The sequence below is a fragment of the Odocoileus virginianus genome, chromosome 29 (genome assembly GCF_023699985.2).
Source record: "Odocoileus virginianus isolate 20LAN1187 ecotype Illinois chromosome 29, Ovbor_1.2, whole genome shotgun sequence".
Classification (NCBI taxonomy): domain Eukaryota; kingdom Metazoa; phylum Chordata; class Mammalia; order Artiodactyla; family Cervidae; genus Odocoileus; species Odocoileus virginianus.
The window spans coordinates 13,234,156-13,254,546 of NC_069702.1; the positions used below are offsets into that span (position 1 = coordinate 13,234,156).

A 20,391-nucleotide genomic window follows, 5' to 3' on the forward strand; every position below is an offset into this window, starting at 1 on the left:
AACTCTGTGCTCCCGAAAAGGGACACAGGTTCGATCCCTAATTGGGGAACTAAGACCCCACAAGGTGTGACACAGCCAGAAAGGGGAGAGAAATTATTCTATTTTGTTCGCACAGACTTTCCTAAACTAATTTTTCCATGGAACATTCACAGTGAGCAGTAACTGCTTATAGTTCATGGAACTGCTTCCTGGACACACACTGGGAACCACTTCCTTCACTATCTGGTGGGTGGGTGATGGCTTGAAACGCCCAGACTCAGGGCGTTTATTCATCATGAGTACCTGTGCTGGGCAGGCTCAGTGGTGGGCACTGCGGATTATCCAGTGGTCAGGAGGGCACTGTCCTTACCTGGAGGCCCTCCCAGCCCTGCAGATCTTGTAGGACAGTGTGTGATAGCAGACAGGACAGAAATGACCCAGGACCTGTGGAATCCGGCCTGGGCTGGGCTCGGAGAGCAGGGAAGGAAGATGCAGGGGTCTGTGTCTGGAGGGAAGGAGGTTTCAGCTCCGCAGGCGGTGAGTGAGGGGAATTTGTGGCAGGGGAGCCAGGGTCTGGAAAGGCCCAGAAGCATGGAACAACAGTGAGGGTTTGGAGCTGGCTGCCAGCTCAGTGCCCTCTGGGCACGCACCTCTGGGAGCAGCAGAATTGAGGCTGGACACATGGACGGCTGATGTTTGCTGAGCCCTCCAACTGTGCCAGGCACTAGGCTGTGTCCTTGTGTGGTCATGGCAGGGGGCAGGGGCTTGCGTTCCTTGATAAGGAAGGTGGGTTGACAGAGCAGGCCTGGGGTCTGAGAGCTGGCGGGGAGGAGCCTGGTGCAGAGGGGCTGGCCCCTGATGAGACAGGAGCTCTGATGCGGGTCCCTGGGGCCATGGCCACGCCCCTGGGGTCGAAGCTGCAAAATCCACTCACAGCCTCCCCGTCCTCTGCGGCCTGGCCTTCCTGGGATCCACTGCATGTGTTGTGGGTAGAATTACAGAAACGCACTGCTGATGGGTCATGTGGACTGAGAGGGCACTTTGTCTCCTGTCCCCCAGCCTCTGGCCGATGGTTCCTCCAACCCGTCTCTCCATGAAACCTTAAAGCAGGCCGTCCTGCCGAACCAGCCGCTGGAGGCGTCCCCTTCCAGCAGCCTGGGGAGCCTGAGCCAGGCCGAGAAGGACGACTGCAGCTCCTCTTCCAGCGTCCACTCGGCCGCCAGCGACGACAGGTTCCTCGGTCGCAGCTTCCTCGGGGCGAGCAGCTTCCCCGAGGTGCTGACCTGTGAGAGGTGAGGAGGGGGCAGGTGGAGGACTCAGACCGACAGGCCGTATCCTGGTCAGTGGAGGAAATGGAGGCCCAGAGTGACTAAGAACTCAGCCATGGACACACAGTGACCTGGTGTCAGAGCTGGAGCTGAATGTGTGGCGTTGGCTGGCAGAGTGATTAGGGAACCCAGCCTGGGTCCTGGGGAGAGACAGGAGGGCCTCATCTAATCACTGACCTGCCTCATGCCCTGCATAGCAGCGGCCGGCACTGGTTAAGTGCCTCCTGTGTACAAAATTTTAAGCACTTTGCAGAGATTATCTTGTGAGCAAGAAGACCAGGTCTGTCTTATTCACAGCTGTGTCCTACCAGCCAGTGGGAGCCCGAGACAGGTGCAGTGATGAATAAATATTCATGAATCAAATAAGTAATCCTCTTAACAGCCCTCAGTCATTAAGCTTGTGAAGTAGATGCTAATATTGCCTTCATTTTACAAAGAATAAAATGAGAACCAGAGAGGCTGAGTGACTTGCCCAAGATCACACAGCAGGTGAGTGTTATAGCCGGGTTTGACCCTGATGCCTTGTTTTTAGCAGTCCACACTCTAAATTGCCAAAGTGCCCAGTCCAGAGCAGAGTTCAGCACACAGCAGTTATTCAATAAAGTAGTCAGTAGATCTGTGCATTCGTCCTCAGGCCCCTGTTGGCTCTGGATTTCTGTAAGTCCCCATGGGCCTTGGGTGAGATGAACAAGGCACAGCCTGGCTCAGGGCTGTGGGGAGAGAGAGTGGGCTCAGAAGATGTTGAACCTGGAGGGGGCCCCAGAAAGGTGGGAAATCACTGACTTGGAGCTTTCTTGGCTCCCCTGCCAGGCTGGAAAGGGATTGTTCTGAGCATTCAGATGAAGAGAACACGTAATAGCTCAGGTGGGAGTGTAGTATTTAAAACGCCTTTGCTTGTGTAGGAGAAAAAGTCAAAGGCCTTTATCTACATGCTGCCATTTATCTGCCCCTATGACCATGTGATTGCTACTAGGTTTCTCTAACTGTTGGTTTCCTGAGTCAGTTTTCCCATCTGTAAAATGGGAGTGAGAATGTGTACATGATGGCAGAGGGGAAGGATGACACTTGACACTAGACCTCAAAATGCCCGGGACGGGGCCAGGGGAAGTGTTCATTTTTCTTACCTTCCATCTGTTCCTGTCTCCTGTCTTTGATTCTCGAGCTGATTCTCGAGCAGCTGTACCCTTCTGGCCACAGGTGGGTTTCAAACATCTTCTTTGATTTCTCCTAAGCACCTTGGGTGGCTGTGAGGAATCTTAGCACACTGCCGAATTTAACATCTGGAGTCAGGATGCACCGTGGCTTGTCCTGAGCAGGGAAGTCCTGATAACTCGGTAACCTCAGGCCCCACTTCAGATCCTCTGAAAGTCTCTCCTGTTTCTCTTTGCACTTTTCAGTGTGGACCTTGACTTGTGTATCTACAGCCTTCACTTAAAAGACCTGCTGCGGTTGGACGCGGCCTTGCGGGAGGAGAAGCACATGGTAGGTGGAGTGCTCAGGACCCAGAGACCCGCTCTCTGTGTGCGTGGCATTCTGGGGACGCTCGGGAAATGGGCATCAGTGCCAGCGGAGCCACCACAGGGGGAGGGAGAGAGAGATTAGGCATCCAGCCACAAAATGCAAACACAGATCTTGCCTGCAGATGGGGTACAGCCCTGTGGGGGTTAAGGGCTTCCCTGGTGGCTCAGTGGTAAAGAATCCGCCTGCCGATGCAGGAGACGTGGGTTCGATTCCTAGGTCAGGAAGATCCCCTGGATAAGGAAATGGGAACCCACTCCAGTATTCTTGCCTGGGAAATCCCGTGGACAGAGGAGCCTGGTGGGCTACAGTCCATGGGGTCGCAAAGAGTCGGACACGACTGAGCGACTTCACTAATACACACTAGGCCTGGGGGTATCACACAAGTGGTTATGTTAAATCTCACACAGCCCTGCAAGGTAGGTGCCGTTAGTCTGTCCACTTTACAGATGGGGAAACTGAGGCACAGAGAGGAGACAGGCCCTAAGCCATAAAGTGCTAAGTTGGGGCTGAGATGCGTAGTCGTCTGAGTGAAGAGAGGATAAATCAGAGCCATGGACCTCAGGAAACAAGATAGTCTCTGCCAGGCACACGTGAATCCACACTGGATCCAAGCCACAGGACTCAGAGGGCTGAGTCCCACTGCAGTACAGAACCCCCTGGGTTAGCCAGGCAGCAAGGCCACTAGGGCTAGAAGAGGAATTATCGGGACTTCCCTGGTGGCCCAGTGGTTAAGACTCCACCCACCTAATGCAGGGGGCCCTGGTTCTATCGCTCCCTGGTCGGGGAACTAGATTCCCACGTGCTGCAGCTAAAACCTGGCACAGCCAAATAAAGCAATTTTTTTTTTAAAAGAGGAATTATTTCTCCTTGAGACACATCCTCTGAATTACCGAGTGAGGGAGGAGACCTCATGAGAAAAGGGAGGAAAGAGAAGACCTATTGGGAAGAGAAGGTGAGGGGTAGATGGAGAGAAAGACAGACAGATGCAGATAGGCCCACAGGTGCTTCATTAGAAACTGGAAAAATAAAAGGATATCAAATTGAGGATAAAACAGAAAAAAGTTTTGCTCTATGTGAGCAGAACAAGCATCATGATCGGGTTCCAATATATGAAATCACAAATCATCCTAGGATTCCAGAAATCAAGCCCCACAGATGCCCTGCCGAAGCCCAGGTATATGAGACACTCACCCTCCTGAAGTGCAGCTTTCATCAGTCACACCTGGTCCTGCTTGGGGGCATGTGGCCCTGGTGATTCTCTCCAAGGCTCTGCTCCCTGGGGGTGATTGTTTCTGTGTTCAGAGCCCCACCCAGCTGGTGAGGGACGTGGTCCTGGCCAGCCTCACCCCTGGAGCAGTCAGCAAATGCCCACAGGGAAGCAGCCTGTTGTTTGGACAGAGCATTCACCATCACTCATTTGCCCATCTTCCCTGCGGGTAGCTTCCCCACCCTTCCGGGCAGTGCCTGCCTTTATGGAGCCTACTGTTCAGGGGAAAGATGACAATCAAAAGACTGCACAAAATGCACAGAGGCAAAAAATATGACAAAGCAAATAAATGATGGAGTACCACGAGAGTGTATAAGAGACGACCTGAGGGCGTGTAGGCTTTGAGGAGGTGATCAGACTTCCATGGAGGGAGACACTTTAACTGGAACTGGGAGAGTTCCAAGAGCACCAGAAACAAGAACTTCCAGATGTTCAAGCTGGATTTAGAAAAGGCAGAGGAACCAGAGATCAAATTGCCAACATTCATTGGATCATCGAGAAAGCAAGAGAGTTCCAGGAAAACATCTACTTCTACTTTATTGACTATGCCAAAGCCTTTGACTGTGCGGATCACAACAAACTATGGAAAATTCTTCAAGACATGGGAATACCAGACCACCTGACCTGCCTCTTGAGAAACCTGTATGCAGGTCAGGAAGCAACAGTTAGAACTGGACATGGAACAACAGACTGGGTCCAAATAGGAAAAGGAGTACGTCAAGGCTGTATATTGTCACCCTGCTTATTTAACTTATATGCAGAGTACATCATGAGAGACGCTGGGCTGGATAAAGCACATGCTGGAATCAAGATTGCTGGGGGAAATATCAATAACCTGAGATATGCAGATGACACCACCCTTATGGCAGAAAGTGAAGAGGAACTGAAGAGCCTCTTGATGAAAGTGAAAGAGGAGAGTGAAAAAGCTGGCTTAAAACTCAACATTCAAAAATGAAGATTGTGGCATCTGGTCCCATCACTTCATGGAAAATAGATTTTGTGGGGAAACAGTAGAAACAATGAAAGACTTTATTTTTGGGAGCTCCAAAATGACTGCAGGTGATGACTGCAGCCATGAAATTAAAAGACACTTGCTCCTTGGAAGGAAAGCTATGACCAACCTACACAGCATATTAAAGAGCAGAAACATTACCTTGCCGACAAAAGTCTGTGTAGTCAAAGCTATGGTTTTTCCAGTAGTCATGTATGGATGTGAGAGTTGGACTATAAAGAAAGCTGAGTGCTGAAGAATTGATACTTTTGAACTGTGGCATTGGAGAAGACTCTTGAGAGTCCCTTGGACAGCAAGGAGATCCAACCAGTCAATCATAAAGGAAATCAATCCTGAATATTCATTGGAAGGACTGACGCTGAAACTGAAGCTCCAATACTGTGGCCACCTGATGCGAAGAACTGACTGATTGGAAAAGACCCTGATGCTGGGAAAGATTGAAAGCAGGAGGAGAAGGGGACAACAGAGGATGAGATGGTTGGAAGGCATCACTGGCTCGATGCACATGAGTTTGGGCAAGCTCCGGGAGTTGGTGATTAACAGGGAAGTCTGGCGTGCTGCAGTCCATGGGGTCACAAAAATTCAGACATGACTGAGCGGCTGAACTGAAGAATCAGAAACTTGGGTTCTAATCCACCCTTTGACACTTATCAGCTGTGTGACTGTGGGTAAGTTACTTCCCCTCTCTGGGCCACTTTAGGAAAGGTGTGAAAATAATATACTTCCATCTCTTACTCCATGGAATTATGGAGTTAAGTTGTCCCACTTTGAAAAGTCTCTGTGGATACATATATCTATGGCTGATTCATGTTGGTGCTTGGCAGAAGCCAGCACAATATGGTAATTATCCTTCAGTTAAAAATAAAAGAAAATTTAAAAAACACACAGAAAAGAAAAGTCTCTGTGGGCAAAGCTCTGGACTCTTTTGGGATGTGTAACCAGCATCATTACAGCGTCATTTATGAAGCATTGATACTCTGCTAGGCTACACACTTTAAATGTCTGATCTCATGGAAACCTCACTGCTGTTTTACTCATGAAGAACCTGAGGCTCAGAGAGGTCGATCAGTTGCCCAAGATCACATAGCTGGTAAATGGCAGAGTCAGAACCCAAATGACGTTTGTCTGAGTACAAGGTCAGTGTGTCCTCAGAGCCCAAAACAATGCCCTGCCCAGAGTAGGTGCTCAGTAGAAATGTGTCTGGCTGAAATCAACATCACGCTGGGAGAAGTGCTTTCTAAGCCTGGTCTTCCATTCTCTGCAGGCCATGTCTTCACATGTGCAGGACCTAGAGAAACACAGGGAGGAGGAGAGAGCCATGTTACACAAAGACTTCAAATTTTGTTCCTCTGGCAGAGATTTGTTATCACAGGTCAGATTTCAGAAGTGCCTCAGACCAGAAGCAGCCCAGAAGCTTAGAGCTCCCTGACATCCCTTGAGGAAGACGGGTGCTGGACTTGTCTAGGAGGTGGAGTTGTCATCTTTAAAAGCAAAATGGCAGAAACAAAAATAGATTAGGGTCTGTGGGAAGGGGGTGGCTACTGTCAGATGAGCAGTAGGACTGGGATTTCTCCTGGTGCTGGAAGATTCTCTATCTTGTTTGTGGTAGTGGTTATAGGAATCTATTGTTGTTTAGTCACTAAATCCTGGCAGACTCTTTTGCGACTTCATGGACTGTAGCGTATCAAGCTCCTCTGTTCATGGGATTTCCCAGGCAAGAACACTGGAGTAGGTTGCCATTTCCTTCTCTAGGGAATCTTCCCTACCCAGGGACTGAAGCCATGTATTGGCAAGTAGACTTTTTACCACTGAGCCACCTGGGAAGCCCATAGGAATACATGAGGTAAAATTGCATAAAACCACAAACACACATACACACACAAATGAGTGCCTGCAAAAATGGATAAAAAATGAGTAAGGTCAGTTAACTGTATTGGACCTATGTCGATTTCCAGGTTTGATATGTTATTAATACCACAATGATGTAAGATAGCAGACCTGGGGGTAAAGTGCATAGAACTCTACTGTTCTTGCACCTTCCTCTAAGTCCATAATTATTCTAAGTTGAAAAGTTTTTAAAATTTAAAGAAATGGGACAAGACCAATAAACATTACTGTTTCAGTTTGGGTTCAAGAAGAAAGTAGATTTGAAATGGACCTCCTGAGAAAAGAATGTTACTTTACATAGCCTTAGACTTCAGTAGATAAAAAGCCAGGTCAACTTTTATCTTCTTAGAGCTTATTAGTATTGGCAAGCATAAAGAAGCCACAAAAGAAGTCCCAATAAATTTAAGGTCAAAATCATATCAAGCATCTTTTCCAACCACAGTGGTATGAAACTAGAAATCAGTTACAGGCATACCTTGGAGATATTGTGGGTTTGGTTTCAAATGACTGCGGTAAAGTAAATATCATAGTAAAGTGAGTCACATGAGTTTTTGGTTTCCCAGGGCATATGAAAGTTATATTTACACTCTACTGTTGCTTATTAAGTGTGTGATGCGTGATTTATTAAGTGTGTGATGCATATCTGAGAGAGCAATATGCATATCTTAATTTTAAAATAGTTTGTTATTTTAAAATGCTGACCATCGTCTGTGCCTTCAGCAAACTGTAATCTTTTTGCTGGTGGAGGATTTGAAATATTGCAAGACTTACCAAAATGTGACACAGAGCCACAACGTGAGATAATGCTGTTGGAAAAGTCATGATGAAATACTTGCTCAGCACATGGTTGGTACAAACCTTCAATCTGTAAAAATGAGATGTCTGCAAAGTGCGATTAAAGCAGAGTTCAATAAAACTAGGGATACCTGTACAGGAAGAAAGCTGGAAAAATCACAAATATGTGACTATTAAATACTGTGCTACTGAGCAACCAATGAATCAATGAAGAAATCAAAGGAGAAATTGAAAAATATTTTGAGACAAATAAAAGTGGAAATAAAACTTGGCAAAATCTGTGGAATGCAGCATAAGCAGTTCCTAGGGGGAAATTCATAGCCATCCAGGCTTACCTCAGAAATCAAGAAAAATCTCAGATGAACAATCCAACTTTACACCTGTAGGAGCTAGAAGAAGAAAGAGAGATGCCCAGAGTTAGTAGAAGGAAGGAAAATAATGAAGTTCACAGTGGAAATAAATGAAATAGAGACTAAAAGTGTAACCATTGAAAAGATCAGTGAAGCAAGGTCTGGTTCTTTTAAAAGATCAACAAAATTGACGAATCTCCTGACAAAAAAAGAAGGATCAATGGCTTCACTGGTAAATTCTACCAAACACTTAAAGAAGATTTAATACCTACCCTTCTCAGACTCTTCCAAAATACTGAAGAGGGTGTAGTGCTTCCAAGCTCAATTCACTAGGCCAGCATCTCCCTGATACCAAAAGCATATAGATGCCTGGAAAAAAAAAAATACAGACCGCCATCTCAGGTAAAAACAGATGCAAAAATTCTCAGCAGAGTATTAGCAAATCAAGTTTAGCAGCAGATTGAAAGAATTATAGCTTCCCTGGTGGCTCAGATGGTAAAGAGTCTGCCTGCAGTGCAGAAGACCCAGGTTCAATCCTTGGATCGGGAAGATCCCCTGGAGAAGGGAATGGCTACCCACTCCAGTATTCTTGCCTGGAGAATTCCATGGACAGAGAAGCCTGGCCAGCCCCAGTCCCTGGGGTCACAAAGAGTCAGACAGGACTGAGCATCTAACACTTTCACTTTTTAACACCATAATTAAGTGGGATTTATTCCAGAAATGCAGGGATGGTTCAACATCCACAAATCAATCAACATGATAAACCACATTAACAAAATGAAGGCTAAAAATCATGTGATCATCTCAAAGCAGAGAAAGCACTTAACAAAATTCAACATGTATTTATGATAAAATCTCTTGACAAAGTAGACATGGAGACAATTTACCTTAACATAATAAAGGCCATACATGACAAACCCACAACTAACATCATACTCAACAGTGAGAAGCTAAAAACTTTTCCTCTAAAATCAGGAACAATACACATATGCCCACTCTTGCCACTTTTATCCACCATAGTACTGGAATTTCTAGGGAAGTTAGGCAAGAAAAAGAAATAAACAGAATCTAAAATGGAAAGAAAGAAGTAAAGACTCTTTTCAAAAGACATGATTTTATACATAGAAAAGACTGGACAGAAAACTGTTAGAACTAGTGAATTCCATGAAGTTGCAGGGTACAAAATCAACATACAAAAATCTGTTGTGTTTCTATACACAAAAAACAAACTAACAGAAATAGAAATTAAGAAAACAATCCCATGTACAATTGCATCAAAAAGTATGAGATACTGAGGAATAAATTTAACTGAGGAGGTAAAAGTCCTGTATACTGAAAACTTAAGACTTTGATGAAGGAAATCTAGGAAGACACAAATATATGGGAAGATATTCCATGCTCATATATTGAAAGAATTACTATTGTTAAAATGTCTGTATTACTGAAAGCAATCTACAGATTCAGTGCAATGACTATCAAAATCTGAATGGTATTTTTCAAATACAAAAAAAAACCCCTAAAATTTGTATGGACACACGAGACCCCCAAATAGTCAAAGCAGTCTTCAGAAAGAAGAACAAGCTGCTTATGTCAATTAGTTCTCAAAAACAAAAGATGCCTTCTTCATGAATATGTCTAACTGACCTTTGACAGAGGTGTAAGTGCAGTTCAATGGAGGAATGTTAATCTTTTCAATGAATTATGCAGTTGAGCATCCATAAGCAAACCAAAATGAACCGCAAGCTAAACTTCATACCTCAAAAAAAAAAAAACCTCATACCTCATGAAAAAATTAACTCAGAATGGCCATGTATTTATTTAAATGTAAAGTATAAAACTATAAATCTTTTAAAAAAGGAGGAAAGTCTTTGGGATCTAAGCAAAGGGCTCTTAGATTAACACCAATATTATGATCCATAAAAGGGAAAACTAATAAATTGAAACTCATCAAAATAAGAAATTTCTGCTCTGCAAAAAAACCTTGTTGAGAGGATGAAAACACTGAGGCAATCTTTTGCACACCACATTCTAAAAAAGAACTAGTACCTACAATATATAAGGAACTCTCAAGCCTCAATAGAAATAATAAAGAATCCAATTGGAACATGAGCATAAGACATGAACAGCTATTTCACTGAAAAGAATATATGGCTGACAGGTAAACACACACAAAAGCACATGAAAAGACAGTCAGCATCATTAAGCCATTGCTGTTGCTCAGTCACTCTGTTGTGACCTACTCTTTGCGACCCCGTGGTCTGCGGCACACCAGGCTTCCCTGTCCTTCACCATCACCCAGGGCTTGCTTAAACTCATGTCCACTGAGTCAGTGATGCCGTTCAACCATCTCATCCTCTGTTATTCCCTTAAGTCATTAGGGAAATGCAAATGAAAACCACATGAGATGTGATTACGTACCTATCAAGATGGCTAAAATAAAAACAGCAGCAACACCAAATGCTGGTGAGGATGTGATGAAACTGGATCACTAATACATTGCTGGTAGGACTATAAAAGCCCACTCCAGAAAACAGGCAGTTTCTCATCAAATTGAACTTGCAGTTACTAGAAGACCCAGAAACTGTACTCTTGGACATTCATCCCAGAAAATCTAATGTTCACTCAAAAATCTCTATATGAATGTTCATAGCAGCTTTATTCAGAATAATCCCAAACTGGAAAGACTTAGATGTCCTGCAATAGGTGAATGATTAAACAAACTGTGGAGAGGGCACCCCTGGACTTGCCAAGGTGTCCCTGCCTATACAGGACCCTTCTTGATTTAAAGGACACCTCCATCCATTGAGACAGGGGGCTGGAGTGGATGACTTCACACATCCTAATTTCTTACAAGTGTTCTTCTGATTGTTTCCACAGAGAAGCAACTCCCCCTTTGCCTTGTCTGTTTTCTTGACTCATGGAAATAGGGAAAGTGGGGGGCTTCCCAAAGAGTAGACTCCTTATAAATATGTGTGGGAGAGATGAGGCATTTTTCTTTAGAAGCTTCATGAAAATACAGTACATTATAGGCCACTGTCATGGTTTTAAATCTGAGGTCTTTTCCTAGAGCCAAGATTGTTGGGGGAAGGGGAGAAAGAAGGTGGTAGGAGAAAAAGGAAGGAGGGGTAGAGATACCATTGTTTAAATCTTTCTTGTTGTTTTGTTTCCCTTTTCGGCAATAGATGTTTATTCAGATTTTTAAAATGTGCCTACTTGACCTTCTCCCTAAAAAGAAGTCTGATGATGAATTATACCAGAAGATTCTTTCAAAGCAAGAAAATGTAAGTCTTCAACCTATATTGCAAAGTAACTTAAAAATAGTTTATTAAGATATATAAAACATAATATCATAGGAAAGTATCTTTTATTTTATGTATAAAAATACTTTATTACAACATACAGTTTTCAACACAATATAATGATATATAAAACTATAGGTATAAACATAAAGATAACAATATATATTATTAAAATGTAGAAAAATATTTGAAGTAGGAAAAAAGAATGTCAGTCATATCCAGTACTCAAAGAGAACCACTATTGATGTTATTTTCTGTACAGTTTGGGGGTATTTTAAAATATATACCTTGTTTATTAGTTACAACTCTTAATACCACTTTGTATTCTTCTCTTTTCAGCCTTTTATACAACCTTTACATTGTTTTATGCACAGCAAAACAAGTCAGGGCAGTAGAGGTTGATCCATGGTCTGTCTTTCACAAACTCTCAGAATGCTAGGTTTTGCATCTGTGCCATGGGATAGTAATTCCTGTCCTACGGGATTACAGAAAGGAGAAGAGAGTTGTGTATGAAACATGTAGCAAAGTAGCAGCTCAGTTCAGTTCAGTTGCTCAGTCGTGTCTGACTCTTTGCAACCCCATGAACCGCAGCACGCCAGGCCTCCCTGTCCATCACCAATTCCCGGAGTCCACCCAAACTCATGTCCATTGAGTCGGTGATGCCATCCAACCATCTCATCCTCTGTCGTCCCCTTCTCCTCCTGCCTTCAATCTTTCCCACCATCAGGGTCCTTTCAAATGAGTCAGCTCTTCGCATCAGGTGGCCAAAGTCTTGGAATTTCAGCTTCAACATCAGTCCTTCCAATGAACACTCAGTAGCAGCTAGAGGCTGATGATCGCTGCCATAATTATCAGTATCATTGTCATTATTATCATTTTAATACCAACACAGTCACCAACACCACCATCATTATCATCATTGTCACCATCACCACCACCATCTTCATTATTGTCATAATCATTCTTTTGATGACTGTCACCACCATTATCATTATCTTCATTGTCATTCTTATCATTGTCAGCACCACCACCATCACCATGCTTCTCTTCATTTCCCAAAAGCACTACCAGCGTTTCATCATCACCATCCTCGTCGTTACCATCACTCTTATTACTCCCATCACCAGCATCATCTGCATTATTATCATCTTCATCACCATGACTGTCACCCCCTCCACCATCATCCTCATCATCATCACTTCTGCTTCACTACTTTCACCTTCATTATCATATCATTGACATCACCCTCACTGCCACCATCACCATTATCTTCATCAAGGTCACCATTATCATCTTTATCACCACCACCATGAGATTCGGGAGACCAGGAAGGAATGTTTCTTCTTTATTCCTCTGGATTCCATGCAGGAGGATTCATCACTACATCCCAAGGAAAAGGCAGACCATCTTCATTTTTATTTTCATCATCGTCATCATCCTGAGTACCACCACTATTGTGATCATCAGGTAGTGCACACAGGGCTTTACACATATTATTCAATCTTCACAGCAGCCCTGTGAGTGGCCATCATTATTTTTGTTTACAGCCAAGGAAGTTGAGGTTCAATGAGTCTAAATGACTCTCCAACAACAAATAATATTGATTATGTGGTGATACTTGCAGTATTATGAGTAGTGAAACAATGTCGTATGTCTTATAGCAAGAATAAAAGCTTTGGTGTCTGCAGGTCTGGGATCAAATCTCACCACAGCCATTTACAGAGCATTTTAATTATTATAGTGGCTACAGTTCACTGGATACAGTCTGTCTGAGGACTCTAAATGCATACTTTTCTTTAATATTGATAGCAGCCTTAGAACCTCTATATGAGGATGAGAAGTACCCAGAAAATGGCAGTTGCTTTGGAGAGAAGCAGATAATACATGCAGTTGGAAGAGTGGGTCTCTGGAGCCCATGGGCCTAAGGCACTTAACCTAGCATACCGCTTCCTACTGGGTAACTTTGGACAAGATGTCTCAACTTCCCGTAGATGAGCTTCCTCACCTGGAAAGGAACCCTCGTTTCTTTCTGGTAGAGCTGCTGTGAGAATTAAGAGCCACATATGGCTTCCACGTGGACAATCAGCAGCAGTTTTCCTAATGAAACTGAACCCACACCAGTGTTGATTTCATGTCAGTGAACACAGGTCTGGAGAAAACAGAACGGCCACCCACACTCTGCATGGGGGTTTGCAAAACTCCATACATAGGCTTCTCCTTTTCCTTCTAAGATCTGATTTAATTAAGAGAAAGTGTTGGGGAGACATGTATATAAATGTCAGCTTTATTGCTGAGAGGAACCTGCTTGCAGGGTGTGACTTAGATATATAGCAATCATGGCTTCCTAACACTGAATCCGGGATTAGTTAAATTGCTTACCTAAATCACTTACTGGCAAAGCTGGGCCACCTCAGGCCTCCCCACACACAAGAGGGACCCTTGCTCCCCAGGTCACTCTAGACTGAAGCCACACCAGGGTGGTAGCCTCCCCTGAATGGTCTGTCCCAAAGAGGATGAGGCTGGGCAAGCTAGAGTCTACGCTCACTTCCTGCTTTTGAACCACCAAATACATATCACTTCCTCCCTGGGGTGTACTAAGTAATCCTTCCCCATGGAAACTAGAGGAGTGGAGAGGAAATATTCCATCCCAACACTCCAGAGTACCATGATATGTTCCTGGAACTTCATCAAGATTGGAAGATACTTTTCATTGTTTCTAAAGTATGTCCTATTTGGAGAAAGATTAGGAAAATACAGAAGAAAATACATAATTCATTATTCCTGAGACTCTACATTTAATGAGAAAAATAGATTTTTATCATCAATCCTTCAGTAGAACAATACCCAGAGCATTATCATAAGAAATATTTTGTGATAATGTGGTGAAAAATAAAAGCATTTCTTCTCTAGAATTTAAGATACATTAGATTTTCTTTGTCTTTTTCTTTTTTCTCCAGGATTTGGAGGAATTAGAAAAGAGACTTCAGGTCAAGCTGTCAAATACAGAGATGTTGGGTGGCAGTGACTCCGAATACATCACCCTGGCAGATGTGGAGAAGAAGGAAAGAGAATATTCTGAGCAGCTAATAGCTTATGTATGTGGTGGATTTTCTTTCCCCTATAAAAAGCGTGGTTTCTGGGACAGTGCATTTGGCAAGATTAAAGAGCTGGTACCTAGAAGCATGTTTAATACTCGAATTCTCTGTTGTATTTGACTATTAAATATGCCCTGGAGCCAAGTTTCCCATTTCTGAAGTTAAGTGTTAGAGAAGGTATAATTAAGGGGCCAAGATTTACTGAGGGAGCCTTTTTTTTTCTTTCTTTTAATGAATTCTCCTTGTTTAAATTTTAGATGGATCTTTTTATTGTTCAAAGCAAATATCGCCCTAACCCTCTGTGACATTACTGCCCTGTGGGTTAGAGCAGATGCCAGCTGCTAACTGCTCAAACTCCAGGCATCACTAATAAAAGCATGTTTTAAATTCCAAAGAGGATGAATGGTTTAGTCATTAAGTCATGTCCGACTCTTGCTACCCCATGGACTGTAGCCTGCCTGGGTTCTCTGTCCATGGGATTCTCCAGGCAAGAACACTGGAATGGGTTTCCATTTCCTTCTCCAGGGGATCTTCCCAACCCAGGAATTGAACCCAGGTCTCCTGAATTTCAGGCAGATTCTTTATGGATTGAGCTATGAGGGAAGCCATCCTCTTTGGAGGGCCCTCCAAAGAGGATGGCTTCCCTCAAATTCTCTTTTTTGCTTTGACGTTCTACTACCCGCTGTTCATATATTCTGAATTAAACAAATATTTCCTTGGCACCCAGGTGTTATGCTGGACACTAGAAATTCACAATGAGCTTAGACCTGGGCCTTCTGGGAAGATACTCAGGCCAGTCTGGTAGGGGAACCAATAGGTGAGCAGGTGAGAGCTTTGTGGCTTACAGAGACCATGATAAATGGATATATGGTAAGACTGAGGTACAGTGGAGGATGCTATTCATTTTACTCTCTAGGGTTAGGAAACTCTGCATAGAAGAAAGGGCCATGATGGGGTTTTGGGGGAAGTGTGAACGGATGCTGTCCATTGGTTGGGCAGAGAAGGGAGCCAGGGCAGGAAGCAGGCTGAGCAAGATAAAGCCAGAGGTCTCCCCTGAGGGCATTCATCTCATGCCAAGGAGATGGGAGTCACTGAAGTGGCAGAGGGTGGCTTGGCTCATTCTGTTTTAGAAGCACCGCCCAGGTTGCTGAACAGGGGATCGTTAGGAGTTTGGGGGCTAATGCAGTAGGCATTTCATGAAAGCAGTTGCAGTAGGGATGGAGAGGTAAGAAAAAGGGGGCGAGCTGAGAGGGTTGTGTCTGAGTAGGTGATGGTGGGAAGAAGAGGGTGTAGAGCATCAGGTCTATGGAAATAAGGGCCCCAGAATGACATCAAGTCGGGAGGGAAAATGCTGAGTGTGGCTTGATATCTTGAGTTGGAGATGCCTGGAGATGGAGCATCTCCACTGAGCTCAGGTAGGAGCACATGGAGAACAAGGATGTTCGATGAGATGGCTCAGGGAGGGTGCTTAACCCAGATTCCAGTGGTCCATGGTCTCCCCAGAGCAGTGGGACACCTTGTCCTTGTCTGACCATTTCAAGCAGAGGACTGACAGTTCTCAGAAGATTCTCTGATGTATGGGCAGCATCCAATAATGGAGAGGACTCTGGCCCAGGAGTACCAGGAAGCCTGGCATGCTGCAGTCCAAGGGGTCCAAAGAGTTGGTATCATCCAATAACAGAGATGCCTGTGGTCCAGGAGTGCATGTAGAAGGGGTAGTAAAAAGCCTTATGCCAAATCCTGGATCCTGTGAGCATTGAAGGAGTAAGATTCAAGGAAAATCAAAACAAGAAGCAGAGTATAGACCTTGAAGAACCAGGAGAAAATCATGTCATGGACACTAAGGGAATTACGAGTTTTTCAGAACAACGGGGTGGGCACCCTAGTTCTCTGAGGCAGGAAGAGAAGAGGCAGAGCTGCTGGGATGGATAACTCTGTTTCCGGATGTGCGGGGATTCACGGGCGGTAGTCCACCTTCATCCTCTGTCGTAGATGGTTGGATGGCATCACCGACTCAATGGACATGAGTCTGAGCAAGCTCCAGGAGTTGGTGATGGACAGGGAGACCTGGTGTGCTGCAGTCCACGGGGTCGCAAAGAGTCGGACACGACTGAGCGACTGAATTGAACTGAACTGAGTCCACCTTCTGGGATAGAGATTGGAAAGGAGGTCATCTGATGGGACGAGAAGGGCAAGAGCAGGGTGTGAATGTGAGTGAGGAGGTGGTGGGGGTCGATAAAGGGTTTGCTGAGCTGCCATGAGGCCCAGGAGATGGGAAACGAAATTTTCAAAGAGATGCCAGTTCATACGGGTGTGGGCTTTCTCCTGGCCATGCCCAGGAGAGATGGCTTGTTTGGTTGACTCAGAGTTTCAGGTCTCCATCTGTCTCTACCCATAACAACAAGATCAGCATGGACTTCTGATACCACTAAGCCCTGACCCTCCCACACGCTGCTGAGCGAGAAATGTCCATCTTGGCATCTGAAGGGTGGAGCCAAGCTGGAGAAAACTACCGCTGTGGGAGCTGAAGGGACTGAATCCAATTCCCCTCTCCCTCTTGATTCTTGGCCAGTGACCTAACTACCGGAGCCTGTTCCTTGTCCTTCCGATATGTATTTTATCTAAAAATGAGATGTGTGATACATGGAACCTGGCGTATAACCTGCATACCATAAAGAAAAGTTGTTATGACTCCAGGTATCGTTTTTCTTCGAGCTCTGGGAGGCTGACAATCTAAACCACTTGGCGATTTCCTGCTCTGCTCCCAGTAAGATGGGGGGGAAGTGTTAGTCGCTCAGTCGTATCTGACTCTTTGTGACCCCATGGACTATAGCCCACCCAGCTCCCCCTGTCCATGGAATTCTCCAAGCAAGAATACTGGAGTGGATTGCCATGCCCTCCTCCAGGGCATCTTCCCAACCCAGGTCTCCTGCACTGCAGGCAGATTCTTTACTGTCTGAGCCGCCAGGGAAGCCCAAGATTGAGGAGAAGGGAAAATACTGGAAAGCAAAATGTTTTTACGGTTATCATCATCTCTGCCATACTGTTCTTTTGTACTGTTAGGGCAATAATTAGTATTTAAATGGCCATCCATGCTTTTATTTCCAGGATGGATTTAATCCCTTTTAAAGATCCGGAAGCTTCCAGGAGCACACTGTTGAATTTCATGAGCCCCTCCCCTCCCCATCCCAGCCAGCAATCACAGGCTGTTTTTCTTAAGCAGCTGTCTTTCAGCTGCTTAAGCTGGGGGATCTCATTTTGTTTTCCTTCCTTATCAGTCGTGCGCTGGTGTTTGCTGAAAAGCTGCCTTGAAGCTGACTGGCACCCACAAAAGCACGAGGAGGAACTTCTGGAGAATGTGATTGTTGCCAAGATAACTTGCTCTGACTTGTGGAAGTGTTTAGAATCTGAGTTTGTGATAAGGGATGAATAGTAATGCTCAAGCCTGAACCAGACAGCTTTATACCTTTCTTAAATAAGTTTTCTCTCCCCCACCTCTTGCTTCTCATTCTCATTTCACAGATGGAAGCTTTCTGGAAACAGATGGAAAACATCCAGCACTTTCTGGTGGACCAATTTAAGTGTTCCAGCTCCAAAGCTCGACAGCTCACAATGACTCTGACAGAAAGAATGATTGCAGCCGAAGGGCTGTTGCGCGATTCTCAGGATTTGCAGGCTCTGGTAATGCTGGATGGGGGCAGGGAGTGAACGTGATATTCAGACTAGAGATGTGGAATCAGAAGCTCGGAGGGCCACAAGGATAATTAAGTTCCACACCTGTATACTGTAGACGGGGATACAGAAGCCAGAGAAAAGCAGTACATCCATTTGCCCATCCACCCATCCATCTGTCCATCAGGCATTTACCTATCCATCTGTCTATCCATCCATCAGTCCATCTGTCCATCAGTCATTTTTCTATGCATCTCTCCATCCATCCATCCATCCATTCATTCATCCGTCCATTCCATTAATGGAAAACCCTGCCAACTCCATGTCAGTACAGCATAGAACACTGGTTCTCAATTCTGGCTGCACATTGAGGTTAACTGAGGAGGTTGAAAAAGTACTGCTATTTGAATCCAAGATGGGTCCCTCCCCAAGAGATTCTGACTTAATAAGTCTAGGTTTTTTAAGGTTCCAGGTGAGCGGTCAAAATTGACGCCCACTGGTGGACGGAGCTTCGGGTAGCTCTCCTGATGGCCCCTTGTATCATCACCGAGGGAGCTTAAAATAATGCCTGTGCCCCAGGCCTTTTGCACAGAAATCCAATCTGACTGGTCTGAAGTGAAGATCCTGGCATTGCCGGTTTTTAAACCCCCCAGCCCCAACGATTCTGATGTGTAACTGGGAATATAAACCACTGATTCAGAGGAATCCACAAATCCAAATCTGACTTTGAATCTAAGCTTAGCCAGTTGAAGCTGTGTGATCTTGAATCAGTTACTTAACCCCTCTGAGCTTTGATTACTGATAAAAAATTTCCATCCCAGGATGTGCTGCAGGCAGGGCCCTGGGAAATGCTCAGTAACTCATAGTCACCATGGGGCTTTGCCATGGGAGTTTTGGACTAGCCCGGCTGTTTGTAAAGCCCAGGACACTATGCACCTGTTAACCCTTCCTCTGACCTTGAGAACTCATGAGCTCAGACCCATGCACCCGTCCAGGTCACACCTGACTCAGAAACCTGCAGCAGCCGCCCTGCCCTCAGCTCCAAGACTCAGCTCCTCAGAGAGGAGATGGCCCTGTCGAACCGAGAGATCCCTTCTGCTTCTGCACAAACCACTCTGCTCCTCAAAGTGTGGTCCGCAGACCGGCAGCATCAGCATCGCCTGAGAGCTGTTTAGAAATGCAGAATCTTGCTCCCCTCCCGAATCAGGGTCTGCATTTTAACACACTCCCAGGTGCGCAGAGAACCTTCTCTGCTTTTGCTTATCACGTACACATAGTTTCCTTTCTCTCGTCTGCACTTCTGAAAGATAGACACAGATATTTCATTCCCAGTGAGCAGAGGGACCAGCCAAGCGACTCACCTGGGTCCCCCATACTGTCTAATGACATCCCTCAGCCTGCACCCCAAACACCCTGGTTTGCTGTCCAAGCCCCTTTGAATTGGACTTTAATTTGATAAGGCTGCCGATATGAATGCTCATTAAAGGAGAAAAATTTTTTTTCCTTTTACTCTTTTCTCTTTGTATTTAATTATTATTCCATCAGCAGGATATTGATACAGGGGGAATAAAAAAGTATCCTTATCTGACTCTGGCCCAAATATTAGCCAGTCACTCCAGAGAGGAAGAAGGGGAAGAATTTTCTCCAGGTTATCAGTAGATCCTTCCTTCAGTCAACATTTCATGAGCACCTACTGTGTGCCACATCCTGTTATAGAAACCGTGCTGCAGACTTGAGCTAGAATCCTGACCCATTCCACAGTTGCCTCTTATTAGCCGTGTGACATTGGGCAGGTTACTTAATCTCTCTGGGACTCAGTTTCTTCATCTGTAAAATGGGAATCCAAATAGCATCAGCTCTGAGAGTGTTAGAAAGTGGATGACAGGTAGTGCCTTTACAACAGAGCCTGACCCAGTGGGAGTGCTCAGTATGTGCTAGTGATTGGATTCTGGCAGGTCACGTGTCAGTAGGGAAAAGAGATATAAACAAATCATTGTAATGATGTGTGAAAAGACTATAATCTTTGTACAGAAGTGGGATGGCTTGGCTCTGTCTGCATCCTATGTACCAAAAATAAAAAGTAGCTTCTGTATGATGGAGTCTGTTGATGATAAGCTCCAGAAGAATTTTAAGTTCCCAGGCTAGTGACATCTGAGTGTTCTGGCCTGGGCAGTCGGAATGTATCT

At 44.8% G+C, this 20,391-nt stretch overlaps 1 protein-coding gene across 3 annotated transcripts in view; it reads left to right on the forward strand.

The window, feature by feature from the left end:
* The window catches only part of EVC (EvC ciliary complex subunit 1), a 91,208-nt gene that overhangs the window by 14,362 nt on the left and 56,455 nt on the right, over nucleotides 1-20,391 (forward strand). For 2 of the 3 annotated variants that reach the window (XM_070458130.1, XM_070458131.1), the window contains exons 4-8: nucleotides 1,039-1,271; nucleotides 2,705-2,789; nucleotides 11,322-11,420; nucleotides 14,396-14,533; nucleotides 18,056-18,214. In XM_070458130.1, the coding sequence (XP_070314231.1) occupies nucleotides 1,039-1,271; nucleotides 2,705-2,789; nucleotides 11,322-11,420; nucleotides 14,396-14,533; nucleotides 18,056-18,214 (714 nt within the window). The remainder of the gene's footprint in view (nucleotides 1-1,038; nucleotides 1,272-2,704; nucleotides 2,790-11,321; nucleotides 11,421-14,395; nucleotides 14,534-18,055; nucleotides 18,215-20,391) is intronic. The other variant, XM_070458132.1, reaches the window with a different exon arrangement.